Raw genomic sequence first — 27,306 nt, 5'->3', positions numbered from 1 at the left:
CTAGGGGATTAAATAGCTTCCTAACACAATTGGGAGGTGAGACTACAAAATGTGCAGATCTAGCTAGCTCAAGGAACCACAGCAGGGAAGGAGCAGTAGCATGGGTGTCAGGCACTCAAGTATTTACCCAGGGTCCCAGGTTGGTGGGGCTAGTTCCCACAACCATCTGTGCTGCCACAGCTTTGCTGTTATTATTACTCAAGCTAGCTTTGACCTAGCTTGATCAAAGCTAGCTCAGGTAGGTCTATACCTGCTGCAATCACACCTCCCAATTACAGCATAGACATTGCCTATGTTACAGTGTAATGCAGTTGTTGGCCGGAATGGCTCACTAGAGATGGCTGCTCCAGATAAGGATTGGTGTCCCGCACGGTTGTGTGGCATGGCTTTGCCCACTCCTAACACACATGCAGCGGTGGGGGATGTTGGTGGTGTAGAGCCAACTGTGCTTCCTTTATCCCTTCCAAGGATTTCCCTACACAAACAGAAGCCTTGGCTATCCCTTTAGATCAGCTGACTGGCTACTTTCCATTGTCAGTTCTGGGGCCAAGGATCTGGTTTATTGCACCAAACCCTGAAAAAACAGGCAGCATGAAAAAGGATGCTGAAAAAGGGTTCCAATGCCTTATGAACCTTGCGTCCTTCCAGGAGGAGGGCTATTATTTGTCCTAAAACACAGATGATTTCACGCATCATGGATATTGGAGTGTGTGTTAAATAGCCACAAAACCTCTCCAAGGACACAGTACTAACTTTACCAAGGACTCTAATTATGGGGATTGAGCACCGGATTCCTGTTTTCAAAGGTTTTGCATTACACAATGGTCAGGAACTCCTTTCACAGGGCTTCTTTGAATCTCCTGCGTCACAGTTAATTGAAGGTAGTTTTGTTATTAGGCTGACTGGCTTACCGTTTTGAAGCAGGGCTCAGGGTAATTAGGTAATTGAGCCAATTAGCCACTTTCAGCAAGATAAAAGCTGAGCCCTAGCTCTGTCTTGGGGTGTTTACTCATCTTTTAGCCTGACAGTGAAAGAGAAATATAAATTACCTTTTTTAGAAAGCTAAAAGCTTGTTTAAGGTCTAGTGCAGCAGATTGAGCCTCGAGAAGCACACTGCCCTAAACAGAGAAAGGATGGGTGTGTGTTTAAGGCACTGAACTGGGACTTGGAAAATCTGGGTTGAGTTGATAACTCTCCTGAAGACTCCGTGTGTGACCTTGGGCAAGTCACTTAATCTCAGCATGCTGCAGCTTCACATCTGTTTAACGGGGATAATGCTGCTTCCCATTTCCCTTGACTATTTAGATAGTAAACCCTACAGGGCAAGACTGTCTCTCACTAAGAGTTTGTACAGAATCTAACACAACCGGCCCCTGATCTCAACTGTGACCCCTAGGGACTACTTTAATACAAAATAATAATAATATAAATCAATCATTATTTAAAAGCCACAGCTGGGATTATTTTTTTTACCATGCATTATGCGTGGTATAATGACTTCATGGTTGCAAACATAAAACTGCTATAGATTCCCGCTAACCACTTATATGAAGGATACTGACAGAATTCAGGCTGTTCAGTTCCATAAACACAGGCCTTTACCACTGGTGCTTCATTGGCTGCTATTCATTCAGAGATTTTTATAGGTCAGCCACTATAGGGAAACAGTCACAAGAACTTGAGCAAGTGTGACTTTATTTAGCAGAGAACAACCGTGTATGCGAGCGCACAGGCATGTAAACATTCGCACACATACAAACACACACGCCAGTATGTTACAGTGGATGCAAGATGCCCCATAGAGATTATAGGAAGAGAGGGAACACATGGATGGTGATGAGCTTTGGTACTCAAAGTCTTCACAATGAGAACAGACACAGTCCCAGGAGGAAGCAGAACTGCACTCCTATCTTACCGCAAAGTAGTTTATAAAGATTTGCTGTATGTTGAGAGAAACCCTTAGCGCCCGATCAAATGCCCATTAAAGCCAAAGGGACTTCAGACCCTTATAGCTATATTTCAGGCCCAGAGAAGAACAGACTGTTGGTGGTTCAGTCACCTGCTCAGGACAGTGGCTCCGGCTCACCAAATTTCACTTGTTAACAATGCTGCCCTTTTACCTTATCCTGCAGCACAGTGATCATTAGGGACACTCGGCTTCCAAGACCCAACAGTGTTTGCAAAGAGATGAGCTTCTGTTGTAACATTTTCAGAAATCAAAGAAAGGCAATGCCACAGAATGTCGCTCTCTGAAACCAAGTGAGAGCTGTTCCCCAGCTTCAGCCGTCAACTTGCCTCTGCATTCAGTTGTGAGATTGCACACCACAGGGCTGTCTATTTATTTCAAGAGATACTCGTGCCTCTGATTTCCCTAGGGAAACCTAATGCTGGGAGAGTTTATCTTCCTTCACATCAGAGCTGGAGCATATAAGGATCATTGTCGGTATCCGCTATTTGTTCAATAACATTTTGACATGATGGCATGTGCGCATTCACCCTGCCTTCGTATGAATGCAGAACGTAGGCCATGCTCAAGGTTTCCTTACAAAAAGAATTTTGTTCTCACTTTAGTTCATGTTTCCATAAGGTTGCTCAGAGTGCTCAATAACGTGAATGGGTTTGTTTAGTGAGGCAGTCACAAGTACTGGTCAGGATGATGAACAAAGAAATGGGTCAGATCCCTGGGCTGGTGGAAATCAATGTGGTTCCATTGAAGCTGTGCTGATTTAGACCAGCGGGGGATCCGGCTCAGTATGTCTGTATGGATTATTTATGAGTATTATACCCCACCACACAAAACCCATTTGTTTTAATGTTTTATTCCTGTTTAGAGCTCTCTGCTCCTTCCCCTCTCTGCCACTTACAGATCCCCCCACTCCTCCTCCCTAGCACTGTTACACATGTCAGACCCAGTCAATTACTGTCATTCATACAGAACACCACAGGATCTTCGCACTAAAGAGCTAACAATCACATTCAGATAAATGCAATGCCCAGGTCACACACCAGAGTGCATGGAGATATAGGGTCAGATTCTGGGCCTCCCTCCAACCCAGCGTGTACCATATAAATGGGTTAGCATACCCTCTCCCTACTACTCACTTCTCCCTGCACTCTAACCTCCTCGCTCCTCACAAAAACATCATCTCCGCCACACCACTAACCAGTACCACTTCCCTTAGTGCATGAGTAGGATAAGCTGTGAGCCCCCATGCCCTTAATCAGCCCTCTACTGCCCACCACCATGTGGCTTCTGCTCCTCCACACAACTAGGTCCTACTCCTACCTCTTATCCCAGTATTCTTCATCTTCTGCTCCCCAGCACCTCTCCCTGTTCCATCTCAGCTCCTAGACTTTGATGCCAGAGAGCAAGAAGTTAATCCATCTTAAGCTCTAACCCCCACAGCACCTTAGAATCCTCCCCCAACTACAGATACTATAACCCGCTGTGCAGCTCCTGTCCTCCTACCTCTGTCCATCCTCTAGGTGCTGCCTCCTCCCTTTTCAGCTGCTCTTGGGAGCCCATGTGGGATAGCAGGAGGAAGCAGGACAATAGGAGCCTTCTGCAATCCATGCAGACCTAGAGGTAGCCAGCAGGGGAAAGCAGGAGGAAACAGATACTGTCATTTGAGCAATATGAGGGGATGCAGTGCAGGTGATAGCAGCAGAAACTCTGATTTGGTCTCGGGAATACCGCATGTATCTGCATGGATTGCATAGTCCCAAGCTCATCTCTTGGTGCAGGTATGAGGCTCTTGAAGGAGATTTCAAGAGAATTAGCTTGATGTGGAATAAGAGAGGAAGACAGTGAAAGATTTAGAAGAGAGAGACATATGGGCAGAGCAGCAGGAGAGTAAGAGGACTGTAACGTTAGGTGAGCTTTACTGCCAGTTATGGTTAGTATTTCATGATCATGTCTTACTCCCAGGCTGTACTGAGAAGAGATTGGAGGGAGATAAATGAAACATGCTAACTGGAGATGTGCAGATATTCTACTGAGTGGAATCAGCATCTCTCCATGGATACCTTGGTGAAACCCAGATAGCTGCCAACTTGCCATACCCTTACAGCATTCCTGGAAATACTCCTCTAGCTTTGATGGCTGAAACTCCTTTTCTTTATGGCCTCCCCAAATTCCACCTTACCAGACTCCAACACGGGCAGAATGCCACAGCCTTGTTTCTGACATGAGCCATGAAGAAGGAATACACCTTCATCTTCAAACAACGCTATTGTTTCCTCTTTCATTTCAGAATCCAGTTAATAATTTCTTCTTTGTTTTTAAGCCCATCATAAACTTTCTCCAGCCTTCTTCAAAGACTTTGCCAGTCTCTGCTACTCATCTAGCTCCCCATATTTGCCTCCTCTCTCATGGACCACTAGAGCTGGCTGATTCTCAGAAAAACAAATTAGTCAAATATGCTATTCAATGAAAAGCAGCAAATTTAATCAAGCAGTGTGTTCAATTAATAGTATTAAACCAGCTCTATCAGCCCACCCTAAACATACCTTTTCATCCTCACTGCAACTATTTATTATTTTAGGCTGGTATTTCTGAAGTGGCTTAAAGGCGTTAGATACTCTGATCTCATTGAAATCTAATGGGTGTTGGATGCCTAAAACCCTTAGGCTCCTTTGGAAATCCTAGTCTGACTTTTTAAAAAAATAGTTAGCATGAGAGATACTATTAACAAAACAAAATTCTACCATATTGTGCACGGTCTAAGAAATGTGTCACTGACATCACAGCCACAATAAACCTATCTGCAGTAATGTCACACCATTCAGAAAGGGCCAAGCAGACAGTCATCACAGGAATTAGGTTTAAATAATAATAGACTTGAGGCTAGAAACAAGGCTAGATGTAAAGACTTGCTCTGGTAGACATCAAAGGGAGTTTAAGGACTCGCCCCTTTGATGATTGCTAAACACACTGTGAGTTGCGTGCAGACAAGATTTCCAACTCTTAACTGCTTTCCCATTGCCAAAATTAGCAGGCTTGTCCTGACACTCCACTGATTTCACAGGAGTGAAAATGTGGCACAGAAGGGAAGGTACAGAAAAGTTGAACAAAAACTCACTTTGTATGTTTAGGGGCAAGAGGTTGGGATTTTTAAAGGGCACCCAGAGAGATTCCAACATCAGCCCTTCTTTGGTAGAAGATCATCTTGGGGGTAACTGTGAAAATTGTGTTGCATAAGGAAAGGGTGGCCTGAGGTAGTACTTGAGCATATATGGAGTGAACAAATTAGTTATATCAAATTAGTTACTTCAGTCAGTTACTGTGTTCATGAGTTTATTTTGATTTATAATTTATCTAGGAAGAAACAAACCTGTCCCAAGCTATAGACACTCCTGTGATTAATTAAAATTACAATTTAATCAAACCAAACCAGCAGCGTGAACCAGAATATTATAATAAATAATAATAATAATAAAGTGGAAGCAGACCCATACAATACCCCATCTCACCCACAAACAGGAGCCCTTGTTATCCCTTTCCCTCCCTAAAAGGCTAGCAGTGGGATTGTCAAAAGCACTCATGAGAGTTCTGAATCTCACTAACATTCAGCAGGAGCTGGTAACTAACTCAGGCTCCCCTGAAAATCCTAGATTTGATAATGGGACCACCTGTATATCAGACCCTGAAGGCCAACAAGTTCAAGCTATTTTCCACACTAAAAGTTGCGGGAAGTAAGGTCCAAATCTGAGAGTCCATCCAGAGGACTTCCACCTAGACTCTACACTGATGCTTCCACTACCTGGAAACTGATCAAGATTTTTCCCCAACTCCAACAAGATAGGTAGACACCTACTTATTATTTAGGTGGCAATGATCAGTCCCTGACACTGGCACAATTTCTAGCTGCCTTGAACCAATATGACCCCCAAAAGAGCAATGGGATCTGTCCCACAGCGAGCTGAGTACTCTGGCCATGATCCAGCACACATCTTAAGCATGTGAGTAATCCCATGGGACTCAGCACCTTGCCAGATAGAGTTGCATGAGCATGGAGCCAATAAGCATGTGGCTTAGCCACATGGCTGTCATGATAGCCACATAATTTATTCAGAAAGTTTGTCACCCATGAGGCTATTAAAGTTGTCAAGCAGTCTCAGCCTCAGACCCTCTATCCCACCCTGGTAAAAAGGCCCCGGAGGCTTCTTGGGTTGGAGGGACATTGCTCATTTTAGTGCCAAAGTCACCTACATTCCACAGAAATGTGGTGCCCCTCACTTCCATTGTTAAAAGATACGTCAGAATCAAAGAATCATGAAACAGAGGCTATAGAAAGCCTTCTATACACTAAAGAAAGGGATCTTACAGAACTAAAAATATTCTTACAAAATAATTTGTCTCCCCCTCATTTCTGGTCACTTTCACACACCTCACCCCACATTTGGGCCCTGGCAGACTGAGGTGTGTGGTGGGGAACAACTTCAGCTCACATACAGACTTTGCAATGCATCAGGGGAATCAGTTTACCAGACCTAGTCCCAGCTTCACTCCACCCTGGGACACTGGATTCAGTCCAGTCATGGGGGTGTGAAACCACCTATATTTAAGGCTGGATAAACAGCATGGCCATAATGCCATGAGCTCACTCATCTTCCTTTAGCCTCATGCTACACAAAATATTCACACAATATTAACTGTAACTGGCACCAACTGTGGTAAACCAAAGCAGTGGCATCAAATCAGGTTTCAGTAAAACACAAGCAAGATCTGTGGCCTCAGTTAAATCTGGACTATCCACACCTTATTAACCTTAACCTCTCATTTAACAACCTTTGCTTGCCAGCATCCCAACCTTTTAAGAGTTAACTACTGGCAAAACCAATGGTGGCATCAAGATTACACACCTCAATTCCAGTTTAGGCCACACTCATAATTTCTCTCTGTGCTGCCTCCCCTCGACAGTGATTCCCCGCCTTAGGCCCTCATATCACCAGCCCCACTTGTCATAACCTTAGTCCCAGATTTGGACGCTAAGGTCCAAATCTGGGACTAAGGTTATGACATGGTGTAGCAGCGGTTGGGATATAGACAGAATCCAGAAGCCAGTAGGAATATTATATTTTTCTCTTCTCTGCTAAGGGCTTTTTAGCAGAGAGAAACAGTTTGGTTTTAAAGGGAACCAGAGAGAATTTTTTTTTCTGCTCTCTCTGGCAGTTTGTGGCTTGCATCTTAAGCAAGAAATCATTAAGGTGCTATTAAGACTCTTTTGTCACACAACAGCACTCCCATTGAGAGTAAACAGCCTTATTCAAAAAAGATACAAATCAAAGCACTCCAGCACTTATATTCATGCAAATACCAAAGAAAAGAAACCATATAACTTACTATCTGATCTCTTTGTCCTTACACTTAGAAACAGAAGACTAGAAAGTAGAAACTACTTCTCCAAAGCTCAGAGAAAGCAGGCAGACAGACAAAAGACTCAGACACAAACTTCCCTCCACCCAGAGTTGAAAAAATCCGGTTTCCTGATTGGTCCTCTGGTCAGGTGCTTCAGGTGAAAGAGACATTAACCCTTAGCTATCTGTTTATGACACCACTACAGTAGCTATTGAAGGGATGTAGCTGCTAAAGCTGGATGAATAAGGACAAGGAATTCAAGGGCATGTTGCAAAAGCCATTCAGGCAAACCCCTCAGCCCCCAAGAAGGACACAAATGCACCACCACCATCCCTAACCCCTCCCTTCTTGTGAGCGTCTCATCTTTGGCAGAAGTGTTAATAGAAGCAGGCGTGGTCAGGAATGACCTGGGAGATCAGAGAATGACTGAACCATGACTCATGCCTCGTCCCAGCCCAGAACTGACCAGTCTGCTTCTTAAATACTGTACATCTCTCTAACGTGCATTGCAGTGACACCAGCATCAGGAAACAATGGACATCATTGCTGACCGCGCGTCTTCATACTCACACTCAGCAGCAGGCCCTTGTTTTCTTTGATGGCACCTATACAGCCGACGAAGCCGATGATCATGACAAAAGTCCCTGTGACAATCAGCAGGTTGGCAGCCGACAAGGATGGGAAAGAAGAGGAGAGGGTAGCAAAGTTCCCTTGGGTAACAGCCAGCCAGATGCCAACTCCAAGGATCCCGCAGCCTCCCAGCTGGGAAAACAAAGAGAAACAAAGAAACTCGGTCAGAGCATCCATTATTAGCATTATTTTTATCATCTGTATCACAGTAGTATCAAGAGGTCCCATTGTACTAGGCCCTGTATACATACACACACACACACGTGCACACACACACACGCGCACGCACACACTTTGTCGTAAACAGATGGTTAAGGGTTAAGAAGCTCAGTAAACCTGGCTGACACCTGACCAAAGGATCAATAGGGAGACAAGATACTTTCAAATCTTGGTGGAGGGAAGTCTTTGTTTGTGCTGTTCGTTTTGTTCGTTGTTCGCTCTTGGGGCTAAGAGGGACCAGACGTACACCCAGGTGTTCCCAATCTTTCTGAATCAGTCTTTCATGTTTCAGAATTGTAAGTATAGCCAGGCAAGGCGGATTAGTCTTATGTTTGTTTTCTTAACTTGTAAATGTGTCTTTTGCTGGAAGGATTTTTACCTCTGTTTGCTGTAACTTTGAATCTCAGGCTAGGGGGAGGGGGAGTCCTTCTAGTCTATATAAATCTGAGTACCCTGTAAAGCATTTTCCATCCTGATTTACAGAGATAATTTTTACCTTTTCTTTCTTTAATTAAAAGCTTTCTTTTTAAGAACCTGATGGATTTTTTTCTTATTTTAGAATCCAAGGGCTTGAGTCTAAACTCCCCAGGGATTGGTGGGGGGAAAGGAAGAGGGAGGGTTAATTCCTCTTTGTTTTAAGATCCAAGGAGTTTGGATCTGTGCAGCCTGTCAGGGCAACCCAGGGAGGGGAGAGTCTGGGGGGGAAAAAAAGGGGGATGGTTAATTTCTCCTTGTTTTAAGACCCAAGGGGTTTGGGTCTTGGGTTCCCCAGGGAAGGTTTTGGGGGAACAGAAGTGTGCCAGACACAGACTTCTGGCTGGTGGCAGCGTACCAAATTTAAGCTGGTAATTGAGCTTAAAAGTGATCATGCAGGTCCCCACTTTTTGGACGCTAAAGTTCAAAGTGGGGGAAAAAACCTACACACACACACACACACACACACACACACACACACACACACACAGAGAGTAAGAGATCATTCCTACCCTAAACTGCTTTCAGACTAAATACACAAGACAGACAAAGGGTGGAGGAAAGAATCATTATTATCCCCATTTTACTGATGGGGAAACTCAGGCACCGAGACATGATGAGACCTGACCAAAACCATGCTGCATCTGTGGCAGAGTCGGAACCCAGATTTCCTGAGTCCCAGTCCAGTGTCTTAACCAAAAGGGCAACCTCCTCCTCTCTCCTTCTCTGAGGGAAACGCAGGCACTCTGGGAGCAACGGTGAAACTTTCATAATTTCTGGTCTGGTTGTGGGCCAAAATATCCCCAGGCACTATTTAGGCAGCTCAAGGAACTGCACATAAAGCAGTGTGTGCTACACTCCCTCTGCCTCTTATCCATGACACACAGTTTCCCACTCCTGGCAAGCCCCTACATCAAGGCTTGCAAGAGGGACTGCATAGTGCTCCTTACGGCTGTGCTAGGCAGTGCCTGTGCTAGGGAAATTCTCCATGGCCAATTAAGGGGGGGCTGTAGTGGGAGAGAGGATCCCTTCCCTAGTAGTGCAAATAGTGACACTGATCACCCGTATTGTGGCCTAGTTACTTTGATAATTCAATTCTCAGAGGAGAACTTGAAGAGTCGTTGGGCTGGTCTAGAACAGGACCAAGTGAGAAGCAATAGTACATGATTCCCCAGATATGCCAAAAGTGGAAAGGCTGCACTAAGGTGTGCGCAGGTTCCATCACAAAAATAACATCTATGGCGGCTATATTCAGGGCCGTCTCTACCATTTTTGCAAAAAAAGAAAAAAAAAGCCACTCAGACTGTGCCACCCCAAGAATGGATGGAATGCCGCCCCTTAGGATGTGCCGCCCCAGGCACGTGCTTCCTCCATTGGTGCCTGGAGCTGGCCCTGACTATATGCACTGGGACTTTTTAAAAAATGCGTTCAGTTATCAGCCTGCTGTTTATAATTGAGAGAAAGCCCACAGAATTGTAACAACTCAAGTAAAATTGTGAAATTAAATAGACTTAAACAAAGGGGATTTCATTTGATCACAGTCCCACAGCAGAGTATCACTTAGGTTTCTTTCAGTCTCTCTCTTTAAAATAACATATTTTTTTCTTGAGTTTTATAATTGCACTTTATTATCTAAAATCAATTAAAGGCTGGGAAAGAAACCATGTCTCCATAGTAATAAGTCACATGTGTCATTCTCTTTCAGATGCATATCAATTAAATCTGCATAAAGTGGGTGACCGTAATGCAAATCATGAACCAGGAAAGGGAAGAGAAAGAGCAAGCCACAAACTCAGGAATTAGATCTCAGAAGTGGAAGAGAGAGAAGAAATGCAAGGAAACTGCAAAGTAATCTCTCAGTTCGAATAACTCTAATCAGTTATTTAGGGCTGGATTGTGCATCTGCGCTGCCCCCATGCCCCTGAGGGCCAGTGCAGAGCCACACAGCTCAAGGCAAGGCTGAGGGAAGGTGCACAGACTGCACCATCTTTTAGTATGTTTTAGCTGGTTCCTCCAGTTGCTCCCAACATCTTTGGCAGAGTGGTAAAGGGCTGTGGCAATACCTCACGACCGCCCCACGAAATCAGCAGTGTGTCATATAGAGGAAATAGTCCTTGTGCTTCCCTCAAACACAGGGACAACAATTGTCCTTGGCCCTTGTGTGGGATGCCTGAATGTCAAACACCTTATGCTCCAAAAGATTTAGAAAACCTGACCTACGAGCAAAGGTTAAAAAAAACAACAGGCCTGTTTCATCCAGAGAAAAGAAGACTGGGGGAGGGGGTGGACTTGATAACAGTCTTCCAATATTTGAAGGGCTGTTATAGAGAGGACTGTGATCAATTGTTCTCCATGTTAGCTGAAGGTAGGACAAGAAGCAATGGGCTTAATCTGTAGCAAGGGAGATTTAGTGTAGCTATTAGGAAACACTTTCTAACAACAAGGGTAGTTAAGCTCTGGAATAGGCTTCCAACGAAGGTTGGGGAGTCCCCATCATCCGAAGCTTTTAAAAACAAGTTGGACAAACTCTTGTCAAGTATGTTCTAGGTTAACTTGGTCCTGTCACAGCGCACAGGGCTGGACTTAATGACTTCTCAAGGTCCCTTCCAATGCTACATTTGTATGATTCTATCTCCTGTCACATATCCTGCACAAGAGCCAGGGACAATTCAGCCCATATGATTCCCCCAATTATATACAATATATGTACACAATAACCAATTGACGCGTCATGGGGTCATTGCCAAGATTTCCAAAGAGGTGTAGTTTGACTAAACAATTTGTGTTCATGCTTCAGGTACCATCCCTCCCTTAGTCTCTGTTTAGTGTGCTTCAAGGAGGATGCAAATAACAACAATTAAAATAAGCAAAGGAAACAACAGCTTAAGAAAAATCTCTTAAGCACAAAGGTCTATTAGACTGGAACAGCATCTACAGAGAATCCCAAAGCTGGACCCAGTTAAAATCAGACAGGTCAAAACAACTGAAATACACTCTCAGGACATTCTTACCCTAGCAGGGAAGATAGGTGCAAATACCCCTTAGTTTTTTCTCTCTCTCCAATTTCTGTGATTCTATGCCTCAGAATAAGCCTCTGAGCATGAGGCACAACAAGGCTACACAACTGTCTCAATTAGGCAGTAATGAGTGCAGATCCCCAGGAGCACTGGAGGCATCCATTTGCAATCCATTTAGCTATTATCTTTAATACAGTGCTTATGAAATTCCTAGGCACCAATAACATGCAGCATATATCATCCCCGTATCATAGCACTTATCATTGTTATTTTGTTGCCTTGACTGATAGTGAATGTATATGACTGTACTTTGTAATCTGCATGAAGTGCGTCTCACTAGCAAGCATTATTATTCATGCAGCAACCAAAAGATTTGATTGCAGCAACCGTTCCAGCATCACCTGTTAAATTCTTTGCCATATGCAGGGCATAAAGGATATAAAGTCCTTCAAACACCATTGCCCCTAGGATCCTAGATTTTCCCCAAAACACTTCTAGTATCAGACTTTTAGTTATGAGTACATTGATCCTGCTCTCCCCACACCAGTGCATGTTCAAACAGAAGCACTTGCACATGCAAATACTGGGGTTTGCGGGTGTACCCATTTAGCCCAGAGCTGAAAACTTAAGGCCAGTTTGTCAGCCGGTGTAGATCACCATAGCTCCATTAACTTCAATGGAGCTACACCAATTTATACCAGCTGACAATCAGGCCCAGAATCTTTAGACTTCTAAAAGGAAAAGTTGATTGACCAAAGCTGACAGTTTGGAGACAATCGCACCAGCATTCCAGTGTCTTGGGAATGACTCTTTCAGCAATAGGCCCAATTAACTCACTCTGGCTCACACCAGCGGATTGCACAAAGCCCTTCTCATGGGAAAAGACAACCGTGCCCAATCCTTCTTACTGCAGTTCGGTTCATTCCTCCCACATTCCAAACCGTTCCCTGTTTCAACTGCCCCACATGAAAACCACTACACGGCAAGCTCTGTCCTGTGAAGCAGGCACTACTTTTAGAGCCAAGCAATGCAGCTTTTTAAGGCCCTGATTCCACAAAATACTTAAGCACACTCCCCATTCATCAAAGCACTTAGGCATATGCTTAATTGTAAGCATGTGTTTATGTCCCCTTGATTTCAGCAGCACTTAAGCATTTGCTTACAAACTTTCCTGAACAGCAGCCTAATGATCTGATCCAAAGCCCACTGATGTCAATGGGAGTCTTCCAGTGGGCTTTGAGTCTGGCCCCAGCTGACCAAATGGACCATTGCTGAGCAACTTGAGATACACTGGCCCTTACCATTCTCTGAGTACAAGCTGCTACCTCTGCCATACTGAAAGTCTGTGGATTTGAGACCTTGTTTATTTACATTATAGATTTTGAAGCAAAGAGAGACTAACGTAAAAGTTTTGTTGCAGTTGATTCCCTGCTGCCTGCCTGTCTGTTTTGATTTCTACTTGACATCTGAGGAGCTGCAATTTATGGATAATTTTACTCGGTTATTTATGCTGTTCTTTTCCTCCTTGTTTGTGCCAAACACTTGGAGGAAGAGTGATGAGATGATAGCTCTTGACAGCTTTCAGGGCTTGCGGTGATGTGAAATAAAACAAAAACAAAACCACTAACGGGGCTGCTTTTGATAGCCTTCCTGTGTTCAAGAAGGCTCCAAAATTGTTGTGGTTAAAGGAGATACTAATCACTGAAACAAAAGAGCGTCAGAAAGACTGTGCCAGTGGTGTGATATATTGGCAAATAAACACAAGCCCTTATTGAGTTCATGTGGCAGGTGAGCGACAGGACCTGCTTATCACAGATGACGCCATATCCCAGATTTCTGATTATGGCTTCACTCATTCTCCTTTGAATTAAAAATTTTATAACATTTTGCCCAATTATTTCTGATGTACCACTGCTTTGCCAATGGCACCCCAAAAATTAATCTCAAGACAAGGTCTGAAACTGATCACAGCTCATCTTAGCAAGGTTTCGTTTCCATAATTATATACTTTCTCCCTCTGTAGCATATCTCCTTCAAAAACCTGACAGTACTCAGAAGAGAAAGATAATTTTGTGGGTTCAATTCTTGGTTCTGCCACACACTTCCTGTTGTGAATCTTAGACAAGTTGCTTGATCTCTCTTTGCTGTAGTTTGCCAACTGTAAATTGGGGATGACAATCCTTCTGTTATCCATGTTATCTATTTTTGTAGAAGATTGACAGCTGCTCAGAACAGACTGCTTCTTACTATGGATATGCACAGTGACGAGTACAACTAGGCCTTGATCTTGGCTGGACTTTCTCGGCACTACTATCATACACATAATAAAGCATTTCACAAAGATTAGCTAACCCCCACAACACCCCAAGTGGGATAAAGATTATTACTACACCTCTACCTCGATATAACGCTGTCCTTGGGAGCCAACAAATCTTATCGTGTTATAGATGAAACTGTATATTGAACTTGCTTTGACCCACTGGTGTGTGCAGCTCTGCCCCCCTGGAGCACTATGTTATATCCAAATTCGTGTTATATCGGGTGGTGGTATATCGAGGTAGCGGTGTACCTAGTTATTATCCCCAAGGGTAGCCTTTGACAAAGAGAGGTTAAGTGATATAACTGTGGTCCAAGGGTCAGTAACAGACCTAGGAAGGAAATGTAGGGGCTTGAATCTACTCTCACTGAGCCCAAGAGAAAATCCAGAGAAACTCCACTGAACACAATTTCACCAGTGTAAATCTGGCTGTGTACGTGATCAGTCTGCAGACCTAGGAGTCCGGACACTCACATCCTGTGCTCAAATGGCTAGACAATACCTTCTTCCAATAGTCCCAGATATGAGATCTCAGCCATGCTTGGACCAGGAATGCATAATTACTAACTTCACCCAGGTGGCAGGCACCACTCTTCAGTGTGCCTTGCTCGCCAGATCTCAGCTGAGAGACAGGGTACCAAATTATGCCTCACTGTATTTAACAATGCCTTGCATGAGGGAACACACTGTGGTCTCTTCATTGTGTGTTGCTAAACTAATAATGGAATTTAACTCCTTGTGTGCCTATGGCCCACAGCACACAATAGGTCTTTGGAAGCAGCATACACATTAGGACTAGATGAACAGTAAGAATCTAGCCTAGTTCAGGAGCTATCGGGCTTACAGTGCCTATAGAGAGACACCTATGTTTTAATACAAAATAAGCCCATTGTTCAAAACAATGGCTAATGCTGCTGGGAGACTCTCCCAGAGATGTCATGTGCACATATCAAATGGTGGGCCCAGTTCACCAATCCAACCCACATACATTCGGTACCAATTATGCTGAAGTCAGTGGAGTTCTAGGGAAGCGAACTGAACCTGCAAAAAAGGAGAATTTGGCTCCACATGTTTGTGCAGCGAGTCTTGCATGCTGTGCAAACTGCAAGAACAAAGAGAAAAAGACTTAAGTGTTCTCATTTTGTGCATAAGCAAAAAGAGAGGAAAGAGCTCAATAGCTGTGTCTGTACCAGGCTCCTCCGAGCTGGCTCCAACTGCACTCATTCCTTGGCCTCTTTGAAGGGGATCAGAGGTATATGATATTCACCAGTTGCAGAAGGAGCAAATACTGAAAAAAATCAGTAAGAAGCCCCTTTTCTTGACACCTCCCTTCCCCGCTTTCCTTTTCCTCTTAAAATAGCAGTGAGCAGTTTCTTGCCTGGAGCTTTAGAATATGCCCAGCCAAAACCCCTCTCTTGCACAATCAGAAAGAAACTAGAAGCATCTACGTTAAGTTTACGTGACATTAAAATGACCACCTCGTCCCAACTGAGAGACTCCCCACTCTCAGCTTAGACACTCAGAATATCCACAGCAGGACATCCAGAAGGAGAATAGACTCAGCTTCTGTCAAGAGCAAATTCCAGAGTGAAGAGCCCTCCACTGAACATGCCCAGTACTCATCCCTCAATTACGTAAGCCTAGGGACTATCACGTCAAGCTCTCCAGCAGGTTTAACGACCGGGCTACAATGCTGGGAGAAAAGTGCTCCCTGAAATAATCTGCACCAAAACTAATCAAAATGAATACTCTGAACTGCACCTAAAAACAAACTGGCAGCTAGTGCACCCTCTAGTGATCTGGAGTCCTGTGTTCCCTGCAAGATGTACTGCTAAGTAAAGACTGGATTGAAATCTTGTAAATCCAGCCTGAGGAAGGAACCACACTTCCCCAGGAGCAGAGCCCAGCATATTGTGACTCAGAGTCGCAGTCCCTTTCCTGCTTCCTCCATGATCCTGGGGGAGGGAAGTCATTCTGTCAGCCATTTTGCAGGCACAGGTTGCTCCCCTTCTGCGCCAGCTCTGATGCATGGACTGTTGCATTGCATGGGGGTGGAACCAAATCTCTACCCACACTCTGGCCATAGCCACCCACTCCCTGCCAACCTGCACAAGAGAGAAAGCAACATCTTAGTGGCAACTGCTCTCCCTTCTGCATAGGTTCCAGTGATATGAGTAGACCAAGCAACAGAATAAGAGGGATATTTATGTCTCTTCATTCTCTGCATAGGCATGCAGCAGGGCTCATAACTGAGCACTAAATAGGCAAGTGCATTCAGTACTACCAAACAGTCTTCAAGTTTAGTTCCAAGTACCATGCACAGTTTAGTCTGGTGGTGACAAAGGCATGGACAGGTATAGCAAGGTTCAAAACTGAAGGTAACATCCCATTAACCAAGCAAAGATAAAATATCTCTCTCTCTGACACACACACATGCACACACGCACACTTTGGGTGGGAAAATGGCCTGTAGAATTAGATCTTTAGAATAATTCTAATGGGTTAGAAAATAAATTATTCAGACTTCAGCATATACATTTAAAATTGATCTTACAGCACTGTAAACAAAGTAATTCCAAGCAGCCCCAGATACATGCATGCAACTGGAGGAATTAATTCTGCAGCTACAGCTACTCGCTTACGATATAGTGGGAGAAATTGCCTCATTGTTCATCATAATGGCCCTGGTGTCCTTAAGTGATTTTTTATTGGTTTTATTGCATAGAAAATGCATCTAATCAAAGATTTTCATGTTGTATCTGATTAGGATCAACACACCCTATCTCATCGTTTAGACAGATGTTCTTTTGCATTTAAAAAAATCAACTGATATTGGTCGTACATTACATTCTGATTATTTGGTTTTGCAGTAAAATTAATTCACATATTCAGATATTATTATTATTTGTGTTTATAAACTAACAGGCGAATCGTGTTAGCCTCTTAGAATCACACTGGCTATAAAGTAATTTCCTGTATGCATACACTATCACCACTTTAACTACAAAGCAGAATAAAAGTATACAATGGAACAGTAATGTCATCGTATTAACATTGTTAGTAATAGTTATTGGCCTAAATAACATAAGGCATACCTAAGCTATTGTTCCCTTTATTCCTCAAACAGCTCTGGTTTCTAACAGATATATTCAAAAGAAATGAATATAAACAGCTTCTTCCACTATGCTGATCACAACTTGTTATAGAAGTACATGTGGGAGACCTGCTAGTGGTTCATCCAGATGAGATGACACTTTAGAGGTTATCTATTATGGAGAAGTAAGGGTTTGGGAGGGGGGCACACACAACTGACTAGCTCTTCCCTTGGGAAATGGGATTCAAATCAGCAATTAATCACAAGTGGAATATGTCGGGTGGACTCAGTCACATAGCCTTGTGGATGTTTGTCCATCCCACAAAAATCTCACTGGAGTGTAGCACTTGTTTGTTCAGTGTGGCTCTAGGACTGAAATAGCACAGCATGTCAATATGGCATGAATGGGATGCTTTCGCAGAACTGCTGGGGAAGGTGACAACACATACAGGCCTCCATATCTACATTCAGTTAACGTTATGTGTCTTACTTTCCAAGCTCTGAAATTCACCAAATGTTATGGAAAAGAGGGGAAGGACAGTCATCTGGTTAAGGGTATGAATTGAGACTTAGGAGATCTGGGTTCAAATCCCTGCTCTTCCACAGAATGACTGTGGGAAAATTAATCTCTCAGTGCCTTGACTCACCATCTATAAAATAAGCATAATAATCCTTTCTCCCATCTCCTGTTTAATTAGATTGTATGGGCAGGAGAGGGACTGGTTTTTACTGTATGTATTTACAGTACCTAACACAATGGGACCCTGATCGTCTCTGGGGCTTTTAGCAATAAAAATAGTAAGCAAGTAAGTAAATAAATAAACAAACAACGACGAAACACATAAAATTAGAAAAAGATTCTGAAAATGTTTTGGTTAGTGGGGACATGATCCTTTCCTTCATCCCCTGAGCTTGAGCTCTTATCCCTTTTGCAGAGTTCAACAGATGGTCTAGACAGTATTTGGTCCTGCCAGGGGGGCAAGGAACTAGACTCGATGACCTCTCGAGGTCCCTTCCAGTCCTAGAGTCTATGAGTCTATGAGATCTAGCAACTGTTTCCTGGCTACATCAAAATTCATTTAAAACATCCATACTACAGCAAAATTCTCCATGTAACACACTGATTTTTGCGGGATGGACAAACATCCACAAGGCTATGTGACTGAGTCCACCCGACATATTCCACTTGTGATTAATTGCTGATTTGAATCCCATTTCCCAAGGGAAGAGCTAGTCAGTTGTGTGTGCCCCCCTCCCAAACCCTTACTTCTCCATAATAGATAACCTCTAAAGTGTTAAAGTGCTCCTTCCCACAGGCAATGAAGTTCCCCACAACTCCCTATTCAGGGCAGTATCTGAATAGAATAATCCAGTTCTCAGTGTTCTAAAGTGTTAAAGTGCTTCCCCTGCAGCGTGGGGCACAGGTCGCTTGCTGGTGGTTTCTCTGCAGCTTGAGGTCTTCAAACCATTTTTGAGGATTTCAATAACTCGGTCCTGGGATAGGGGTTGTTATAAAATTGGATGGGTGGGGTTCTGTGGCCTGCCTTGTGCAGGAGGTCAGACTAGATGATCAGATTGGTCCCTTCTGACCTATGAGTCTATGAGCTCAGGGAGGGATTGTCTCTCAAACCGGCACAATACCGGTCTTCACTCCCTGTGAAGAACACAGAATTCCATCCTATGTTATTGAGGTTCTTAGACTATGCCCATCACTAGGTCATCTGAATGCCTTCCAGCGATACTATCCTTTAGTGCAGGCTCTACCCATTCTTGTGCTCTACAGACCATTGGGAGGAGGGAGCAAGGCGTCTGAAGTCTCTTTCATGCTCTTGAGGGTGAATGGAGCTAGCAGTCCCTTGCGCTTCCCAGGTTTAGATACTCCAGTTCCCCTGGCCCTTGTGTAAGGTTCCTTTTCCTCTCGTTCTGGGCATCGCCACGAGGGCAAGGGACAATCCGGGTCTAAAGAGTTGGCTGTAATGAGATTGACTTGGTTTGGAAAGATCACTACAACAGAACAGTTAAAGGTATCAGTTGCCCTGCTCACACAGAGCAGAAGAGCCATTTTGAGGTGAAGGCCTAAATAGATACCCTAGGGGAAAATAAAAGCCTGAGTATTTCAGACATAACTTATTATGCAGTGACAAACTAATGGGAAATGGAGCACTCTAGAAGGAGACATCTTTGCTGTAAACTGAATGACTGTGTCACCCCCATCACAAAGCACGCATTATTTGTTTTACACTACCTGGGACTAAAGACACTGAGTTTTTCTCTTACCTGCATTGAGTAACTACTTACTAATGCCAGCACGTTTGGAGAGAGCCGCTGAAGGAGTTGTAGCCACTAGGAGACAACTCTTCAAGATCTCCAACATTATGTGACTTAGTATATCTAAATGACGAAGGTAAGCTATGGAGATGAACAATAGGGGCCAGACCCCAGCTGGTGTCAACCGGTGTCACTCCATTGAGTTGAGTATTCACTATCCTGAAATGCTAAACATGCCATCTTCTCCCATTTCAGAGACAAATGATAATACAAGCCCCACCTTCCTTCCCTCCCCACCACCAGTTTGAATGTGAACTTTCTAGTGCAATTTTAATTTCTTGCTTCATTCGTCTAGCACCAGCCTATTCTCAGGGGTGGAGGGCTGCAGACATGCAATTAGTTAAACCGATCCTAATCCTGCTACTCACCTAGCTGTAATTCAGCTCTGACTGTTGCACCTAGGAGAATACTACTCTTCTTAAATCAAACAACAGAAATCTCCAATGTAATTAGCTACAAATCAAAATCTCTCTCTTTCTTGCTCAGATCCATTAGGCATATAAACCATATTTCCTTACAGATGAGCACAGGAATCCAATGGAGGTTTGTCTTACTCCAAAATTACCAGTGGTGAGGGAATCCTCTACTGGCCTGGCACGCAGACAATTTGTTACAATTTCTGCACTTTTGATCTGTGACAGTTGCAAGCATATGCTAGATGAGGTCCCTACAACAAATGGATTCCAGTTTCATCATTGATTCTGAGAGTCACTCTCTGAACTAGAAACAATACTTGCACCAAATGCATTCTGCACTCAAGTTATGATACACTGAACAGATCAAAGGAATTTTAACTGTGAGCCTTCTAAACACACAATTCCTCCTCCTTTCTACTGCTGTCACCCCTACTTCAACCCCTTGGTTGAGCGTTTCAGAACCGCTTAAGGGAGCTGGATGCATGGGGCAGATCCTCAGTGTATATGAATTTTCATAGCTCCATTGCGCCTGAAGATCTGCCCCACAACTCCTATGAAAATCAATGGAAAGTGGCTATCCAAATCCTCTAGGCAGTCATGAAGATATCTGCTCTTATTTTAAAGTACTTGGCAGCCTTTCTAGAGCGATGTTAATGCTCATGTGAACAGGAATGCTTCAGGAGGGCTGGTGGAGCACAGTGAATGAAAGTCCTACCCTTTCCACAATAAAATCTGTCACATTTGCAAAAGAAAATGAGTCTGGTTGTCGCAATATAATTCCTGGTGAACATCTATCTAGGGCAGTGGTTTTCAACCAGTGGTCCACAGACTATGTCTTAGATTTTCAAAGGGGTCTGCACCTCCATTTAAAAAATTTTCGGGGTCTGCAAATGAAAAAATGTTGAAAACCATTGGTCTGCAGACACAACCCAGCATAAGTGTCTCTAGTGTATTTCAGCCCAGGATTGCAACAATAGGATGTACCACTTGAGCTGTAGGAGAAAATTTTGCAGTGTGCAAGGCTGCTCTAAATAGGACTGTAGCCTGAGCAATCCATTCCTCACTAAATTCACTTTAGCTTGCACTTCCATTGCTTCCAAAACACACACTGCCTCAGCTCAGAACAAAAGTGCCAACTCCACCCGGCATGGAGTTGATAATTCCATGTCAATAACACGTCACAATGCAGATATGCCTCTACTACCACAGGTTCAGGTCTTCATTTTAAAAACAAAATATATTTCTTGCTGGATTTTTTTTATGTTGGTATTTTATTTTGCTTGGTTGTCATTTTATTTTGCTGTTGTCTTGTTGCACTGAAATTCCTGCAACCCCTAGGTAAGGACTTTCAGATGGATAGGACTGAGTTAGGCACAGAGCATTACAGCTGCCACTACTTGCAGTTCTGCAGATGATAAACAGAGCACAGGGATTAAAAATTAAAAGCTCTATGAAACTAAATCTTTGGCCTGCCATCTCACTTCCTTTTCATCTGGTTGAAAAATGAATTTATAACAGCAAAAAGCTACAATTTGCAATGCTGATAAAACTCTGAGCTTGAAACATGGGCCGTTATTTACATACGCACCAGACAAACTCCTTCAAAAGTTACTAGTTTAGATCCTCAGCTGGGATAAATCAGTGTGGCTCCAATGAAATCACTGCATTAATTTACATCAGCTGAGAATCTGGCCCATAGTGTTGTCTTAAACATCAATACCTTGAATGGCAGAGTAATGTGCTGCTTTCCCTGTTTCTGAAATGAATCTCTTGCCCAGCAGTGCAATCTGGTGCTTTCCATTGTGCTGAGCATTAACTGAAAGGGAAGTTCAATGGGTTATTATCCATGGTCCTGAAATCTATTATCCCACATAGAAGTGCAATGTGTCTTATTCCAGGTTTGTGGAGTGGAAGGGCTTGTTTGTTTGTTGTTTATCTGGAGTTTACTGCAGAGTATGCCATCTGCTTATACCTGTGATCCTGAACTGGATCCAGTCTGTCACAACAACATCCTGTTCTCTGCATCCTTGATCTTCAGTGCTCTTTCTGGCAGTGTAATCTGTTGTCACCTGTTCCAAGCAACGCATTTCTGCAATTTATATTGTTATTTTATTTCCTTTGAATCAAATGTAGCCTATAAGTTAAGCTTTCTTTTGGGAGCTTTGGTATTTGCCAGGCTAGTACATCGTGTGAAGCATTTTCTTGTCAGTCCTCAAAATTCCACAAGTAATTCAGCAGGCCACTAAGAGGGCCTTTGTTTTGATAGTATCAATAACAGCCACATTTAAAATTACACTTTTCTAGTTTCCATTGGTGAAGTAATGTCCTCTCCAGAAATTCATCACTCTTCTTCTGCCTAATTAACCTTCCAAGTTGCACTCCTGTATAATCAAAGAAATATATTTGAGTACAAATAGTGACATCAAAATAAAGGAAAGGAAATTAGAATGCTGTGTTTATGTTCCTATTGGGAAAGTGTACCAGAGGTTATTAGGTTGGTCTCTGATGTTGTATTAGTAGCATTCCTCTAAGGTAGGTTCATTCCTCTAAGATATATTCCCCATGTCAATTGCAGTTGCAAGCAGAACAAAACTATAATACCTGTAACTTAATCATATCCAATCCAAAAATGTATGCGGTGTTCCTTGTACAAAAAACTTATTGAAGCTGTCTTGGTTGGGGCTCAGAGACCCCAATTCAGCAGAGCAATTAATTACATGCTTAAGTCTATCCTTATTCAGCAAAGCCATTTCATCATGTTAAGTACCATTGACTTTAATTAGTAATTTCTGTAGTATGCTTAATTGCACCATACTGCTAAGCATATCAATGACTGAGGATGCAAAAATGCAGAAAGGTAACAGATGAAGATGGCCTACAGTGGCAGTGTTACACATGAAAGATTAAAAAATTATCTCAGAGTGGTTTGAAATTGATACTTATCAATGCCACAAGTATCTAATTTGGAAATTTGCCTAAACTTTAATTCACATGGAGGTATGATAAGTAAAGCACTGAGTTAACAACAACTTAACTGAAAATGCAAAGCAAATGCATGTATTAGAATGAGATCACAGAATGAGAAAGAAATGAGAAAAAGATTATACGTCTGCTTCAGGTTCCAGTTTTAATTGATGCAAAATTGAAAATGTTAAAGCTTATTCATCTGCTCCTCAAATATCATTTCCAAATCCACCTGGGATGATCATAATGAAATCAGTATAGTTGGAAAGAGAGAGATGTGTACAAGTTCTGAAATCTGAATCCAACAGAGGAAGTGAATGCTGTTTTGAAAAGACAAACAGAATTGGAAGGATTCAGGTTTTGGTCTGGAGCTCCTATGTTCTGAAATGTGATCTCAAAAGGTCTCAAACACAGTCTTTAAAATAACACAAAACAGTGTACTGACACCACTGCAAATGTTGGCAAGGCCACATCTGGACATCTGTGTCCAGTTCTGGTCAGTAACTTTAAAAAAGCCATAGCAGAGGAGATTGAAAAGAGAAATGAAAACGATGAGATTTAAGGTATGAGATGGATTTACACATAATGCAAAAAGCATTAGGCTTGCAAAGGAGATGAACTAGAGGGGACTTACTTACAGGATCCTGTAGTATGCTGAAAGGAAGAATGGTCCAGTGATTGGGCCAGCAGCCTAAGAGTCAAGAGACCCAGGTTCAAATCCCTATTCTGCTACAGACGACTTAGGCTACATTTACACTATGAGCTAGGGGGCTGATTCCCAGCTTGCATACGCATGCTAGTCTGAGTGTAAAGAGTAGTGTAGCAGTAGCACAGTTTAGCAGTACAAACCCACCTGAACATTTTAGGTACATACTTGGCTTTGCTAAGCTAGGCCTGTGCTACTGTGGCTATGCTATTTATACTTGTGTTAGCATGAGTATGTGTAGGTGAGCTGGGAATCACACCCCTCTCTCATAATATAGACCTAGACTTAGTGTGACCTAGGGCAAGTTGTTCATTATCGTTTGTAAAATAGCACTTTCCTCTCTCACAGGGCTCAAGTGAGGATTAATATACTAAAAAGATAAGATGCTCAGATAGTGAAGGACACACAAGTTCCTAAGATTAGTAGATGGAGAATCATGAAGGGTACAGGAACAAGTGACACAGCCCCTCCTTTTTACCTTCACTCAAAATACAAGAGTAAGTAGTGATTTGATTATCTTTTAAAAGGCAGTATATACCGAACAAGTAAACTCAAACATTAATTTATGATGACTGTACAATAATAGAATACAATATAGGATTACTTAGATACTATAGGGCTGAGGGCTTCAGGAAATTTTATCCTGGATGTAGGTATAATAAAAATTAAAAATCAAAGTTGATTTTAACTATAAAAAAGAAAAAAAATACTGCCACTGTAAAGAGCATGCTGAAAAATTCTGAAATCCTCTTCAAAAAGAGAGTCTTATATATAAACCCAGGTTTGATTTGCAAACATGTCTGAATAAAAGGCAGAAGGGCATGCTGCTGTCCTTAGTCCTGAAGTAGAAAGCCAAAAAGCATGCTGCTGTCCTTAGTGCTGAAATACAGGAGGGGGTTTTGACAGCACGATCCACTGCTGCACGTACACTTGGTCCTTAATAATCTGCGGGTGATTTTAAGAGCAACCCCCATTGTTCTTAACCTGCACAGTGCTGCCATCTTCTAATGTAAGGTTCCATAAATTTACTGTGGATTTACTGCTTGAGCCCTTATCACAGGGACATTATCTGTATTTGCAAGGATATAGAATGCATGATCTAATAGGTCTTCTCTGATTCACTGAATACATATATTGCTCTCTCGCACCTCTCATCAGATTCAAGCTCCTGAAGCTTAATAGCTTGCTTGGCAGTCCAATGTACTGCTGGAAAGGACGCAGTGGCAATAAAGGTAATGCACAGGGTAAATTCAGACAACGTTGCTAACTCTGCAGCCCTAAAGGGACCCAGTGTCAGGGACAGGCTGAAATGCTAGCGTGATGCTTACTGCATGTGATCTAGCAACACATGGTGTGAAGTATGAGCTGCTTTCTCCTCACAGACTTTAAGGTCAGAAGGGACCATTATGATCATCTAGTCTGACCTCCTGCACAACGCAGGCCACAGAATCTCACCCATCCACTTCAATAACAAACCCCTAACCTATGTCTGAGTTATTGAAGTCCTCAAATTGTGGTTTGAAGACCTCAAGCTGCAGAGAATCCTCCAGCAAGTGACCCGTGCCCCATGCTGCAGGGGAAGGCGAAAAACCTCCAGGGCCTCTGTCAATTTGCCCTGGAGGAAAATTCCTTCTCGACCCCAAATGTGGCGATCAGTTAAACCCTGAGCATGTGGGCAAGACTCACCATCCAGCACCCAGGAAAGAATTCTTTGTAGTAACTCAGATCCCATCCCATCTAACATCCCATCACAGACCACTGGGCATACTTACCTGCTGATAATCAAAGATCAATTGCCAAATTAATTGCCAAAATTAGGTTAGTCCATCATATCATCCCCTCCATAAACTTATCAAGCTTAGTCTTGAAGCCAGATATGTCTTTTGCCTCCACTACTCCTCTTGGAAGGCTCTTCCAGAACTTCACTCCTCTAATGGTTAGAAACCTTTGTCTAATTTCAAGTCTAAACTTCCCAGTGTCCAGTTTATATCCATTTGTTCTTGTGTCCACATTGGTACTAAGCTTAAATAATTCCTCTCCCTCTCTAATATTAATCCCGCTGATATATTTATAAAGAGCAAGCATATCCCCCCCTCAACCTGCTTTTGGTTAGGCTAAACAAGCCAAGCTCTTTGAGTCTCCTTTCATAGGACAGGTTTTCCATTCCTCGAATCATCCTAGTAGCCCGTCTTTGAACCTGTTCCAGTTTGAATTCATCCTTCTTAAACATGGGAGACCAGAACTGCACACAGTATTCCAGATGAGGTCTCATCAGTGCCTCGTATAATGGTACTAATACCTCTTATCTTTCCTGGAAATACCTTGCCTGATGAATCCTAAAACCGCATTAACTTTTTTAACAGCCATATCACATTGTTCTGACCGTGCGCTCTGTGCTGACAGTAACATATATGTGATATACCATAATCCTGGCTTGGGTACTCAGTAGGCTCTTCCCTCTTCCTGTTTGAAAGGAAACTGCTACCCACAATTCCCTGAAGCCCCCCAAAAACACACACTCCAGTTCAGGGTACATGCCTATTCTCCCAACTTCCCCCCTCAAGGAATTGAATCCTTCCCCAGCTGACATGGCATAGAAATTTGGAGAAGGATGGTTTGAAGCTCATTCACTGAGTCTCAGTCACTGGAACTGAGAAGCTCAACAATAACAACAAAATATGTACAATAAATAAAGATGCAGACAAGGACTTCACTTTCTGAAGCTCAGGCCCTTCACTGGGAGGGGGAAGCAAATGTGTCTCTCTAAACTGGGCTTTCTATGGGGAGACGCCTTTTAAATGTACTCTTCAATCAACGTGTAGCATTACAAACCTGTAGCAACAGGATCCCCCAGTATGGGGTATTGAATCACTGATCTATACCATACTGGTGAAAAATAATCACATTCTAATGACAAGCGGAAAATACATAGAGCAAAAGCATCATCTGGTTGCTTTGAAATTAAACAGAAGCTGAGAGAAAGTGATTCAGAATCCTTTCAGGGCTGCTTTTAAATGTATTGTTCATTTGCTTACATAAATATTATTATTCTAATTACATAATACCACCATGTGAGAAGTCCTTTATAATAAAACTGTTTTTATTATCTCTTGCTTTTATAGCTTAGATTTTTTTTTCCTGTAAAAAAAACTCTCCTACATAAGCGGGGGTAAGAGAGAGAGCACAGACCATCCTCTCATTTCATTTTAGCCATTTTTAAATAATCACTTATTTATCGTAGGCTCTACTGTGCACTAGCTCATCTGAGGCTTTCCTATACTCTTTATACACCATGGACCATCTCCTGAGCTATCTACAGACATGGACAGTGTGCCACAAGCACCACCTCAAATAAACCTCTCTTTGCACTTGCAATGTCTGAAGGAAAGTGTTTACCCCTGTCTTTTCATCATGCTAACAACTGGGATGGGGGCATTTCTACTATATGGAGTATAGATGTGTAGCCGATCAGTAACTCCATAGCCATGTACAAAAAGGAACGCCCATGGTATTGTTTGCTTTTGTATTGCATTTCTTTTGGAAATCAGCAAATGAGTGGGAGTATCAGAAAGATCCTGAAGTAAAATCAGAATCAAATCATCTGCATTGGGATTGTCCAAACAGGGAGTTTTGACTCTCTGCCAGCTACAAGTATTCCTTTGGCCAAATAACTGCTGCTGCATCATTTGAGCCCCAGAAGGAGATGCCTGGGTTTATCTTCCTAGTTACTTTGTGACCTATTGCAATATGTCATCATATAGCATATGCCATAATGTAACCC

General features: G+C 42.8%; 1 protein-coding gene across 8 annotated transcripts in view; it reads right to left on the bottom strand.

Annotated features, from left to right (window-relative positions):
* Nucleotides 1-27,306, bottom strand: part of TSPAN4 (tetraspanin 4) — a 689,771-nt gene that overhangs the window by 93,939 nt on the left and 568,526 nt on the right. For all 8 annotated transcript variants that reach the window (XM_050952934.1, XM_050952936.1, XM_050952935.1 and 5 more), the window contains one exon: nucleotides 7,931-8,122. In XM_050952934.1, coding sequence (XP_050808891.1) covers nucleotides 7,931-8,122 — 192 coding nt within the window. The remainder of the gene's footprint in view (nucleotides 1-7,930; nucleotides 8,123-27,306) is intronic.

This window comes from Gopherus flavomarginatus, chromosome 5, assembly GCF_025201925.1.
Source record: "Gopherus flavomarginatus isolate rGopFla2 chromosome 5, rGopFla2.mat.asm, whole genome shotgun sequence".
In the NCBI taxonomy this organism is placed as follows: Eukaryota; Metazoa; Chordata; order Testudines; family Testudinidae; genus Gopherus; species Gopherus flavomarginatus.
This window is presented reverse-complemented; position numbering and strand designations above follow the sequence as displayed.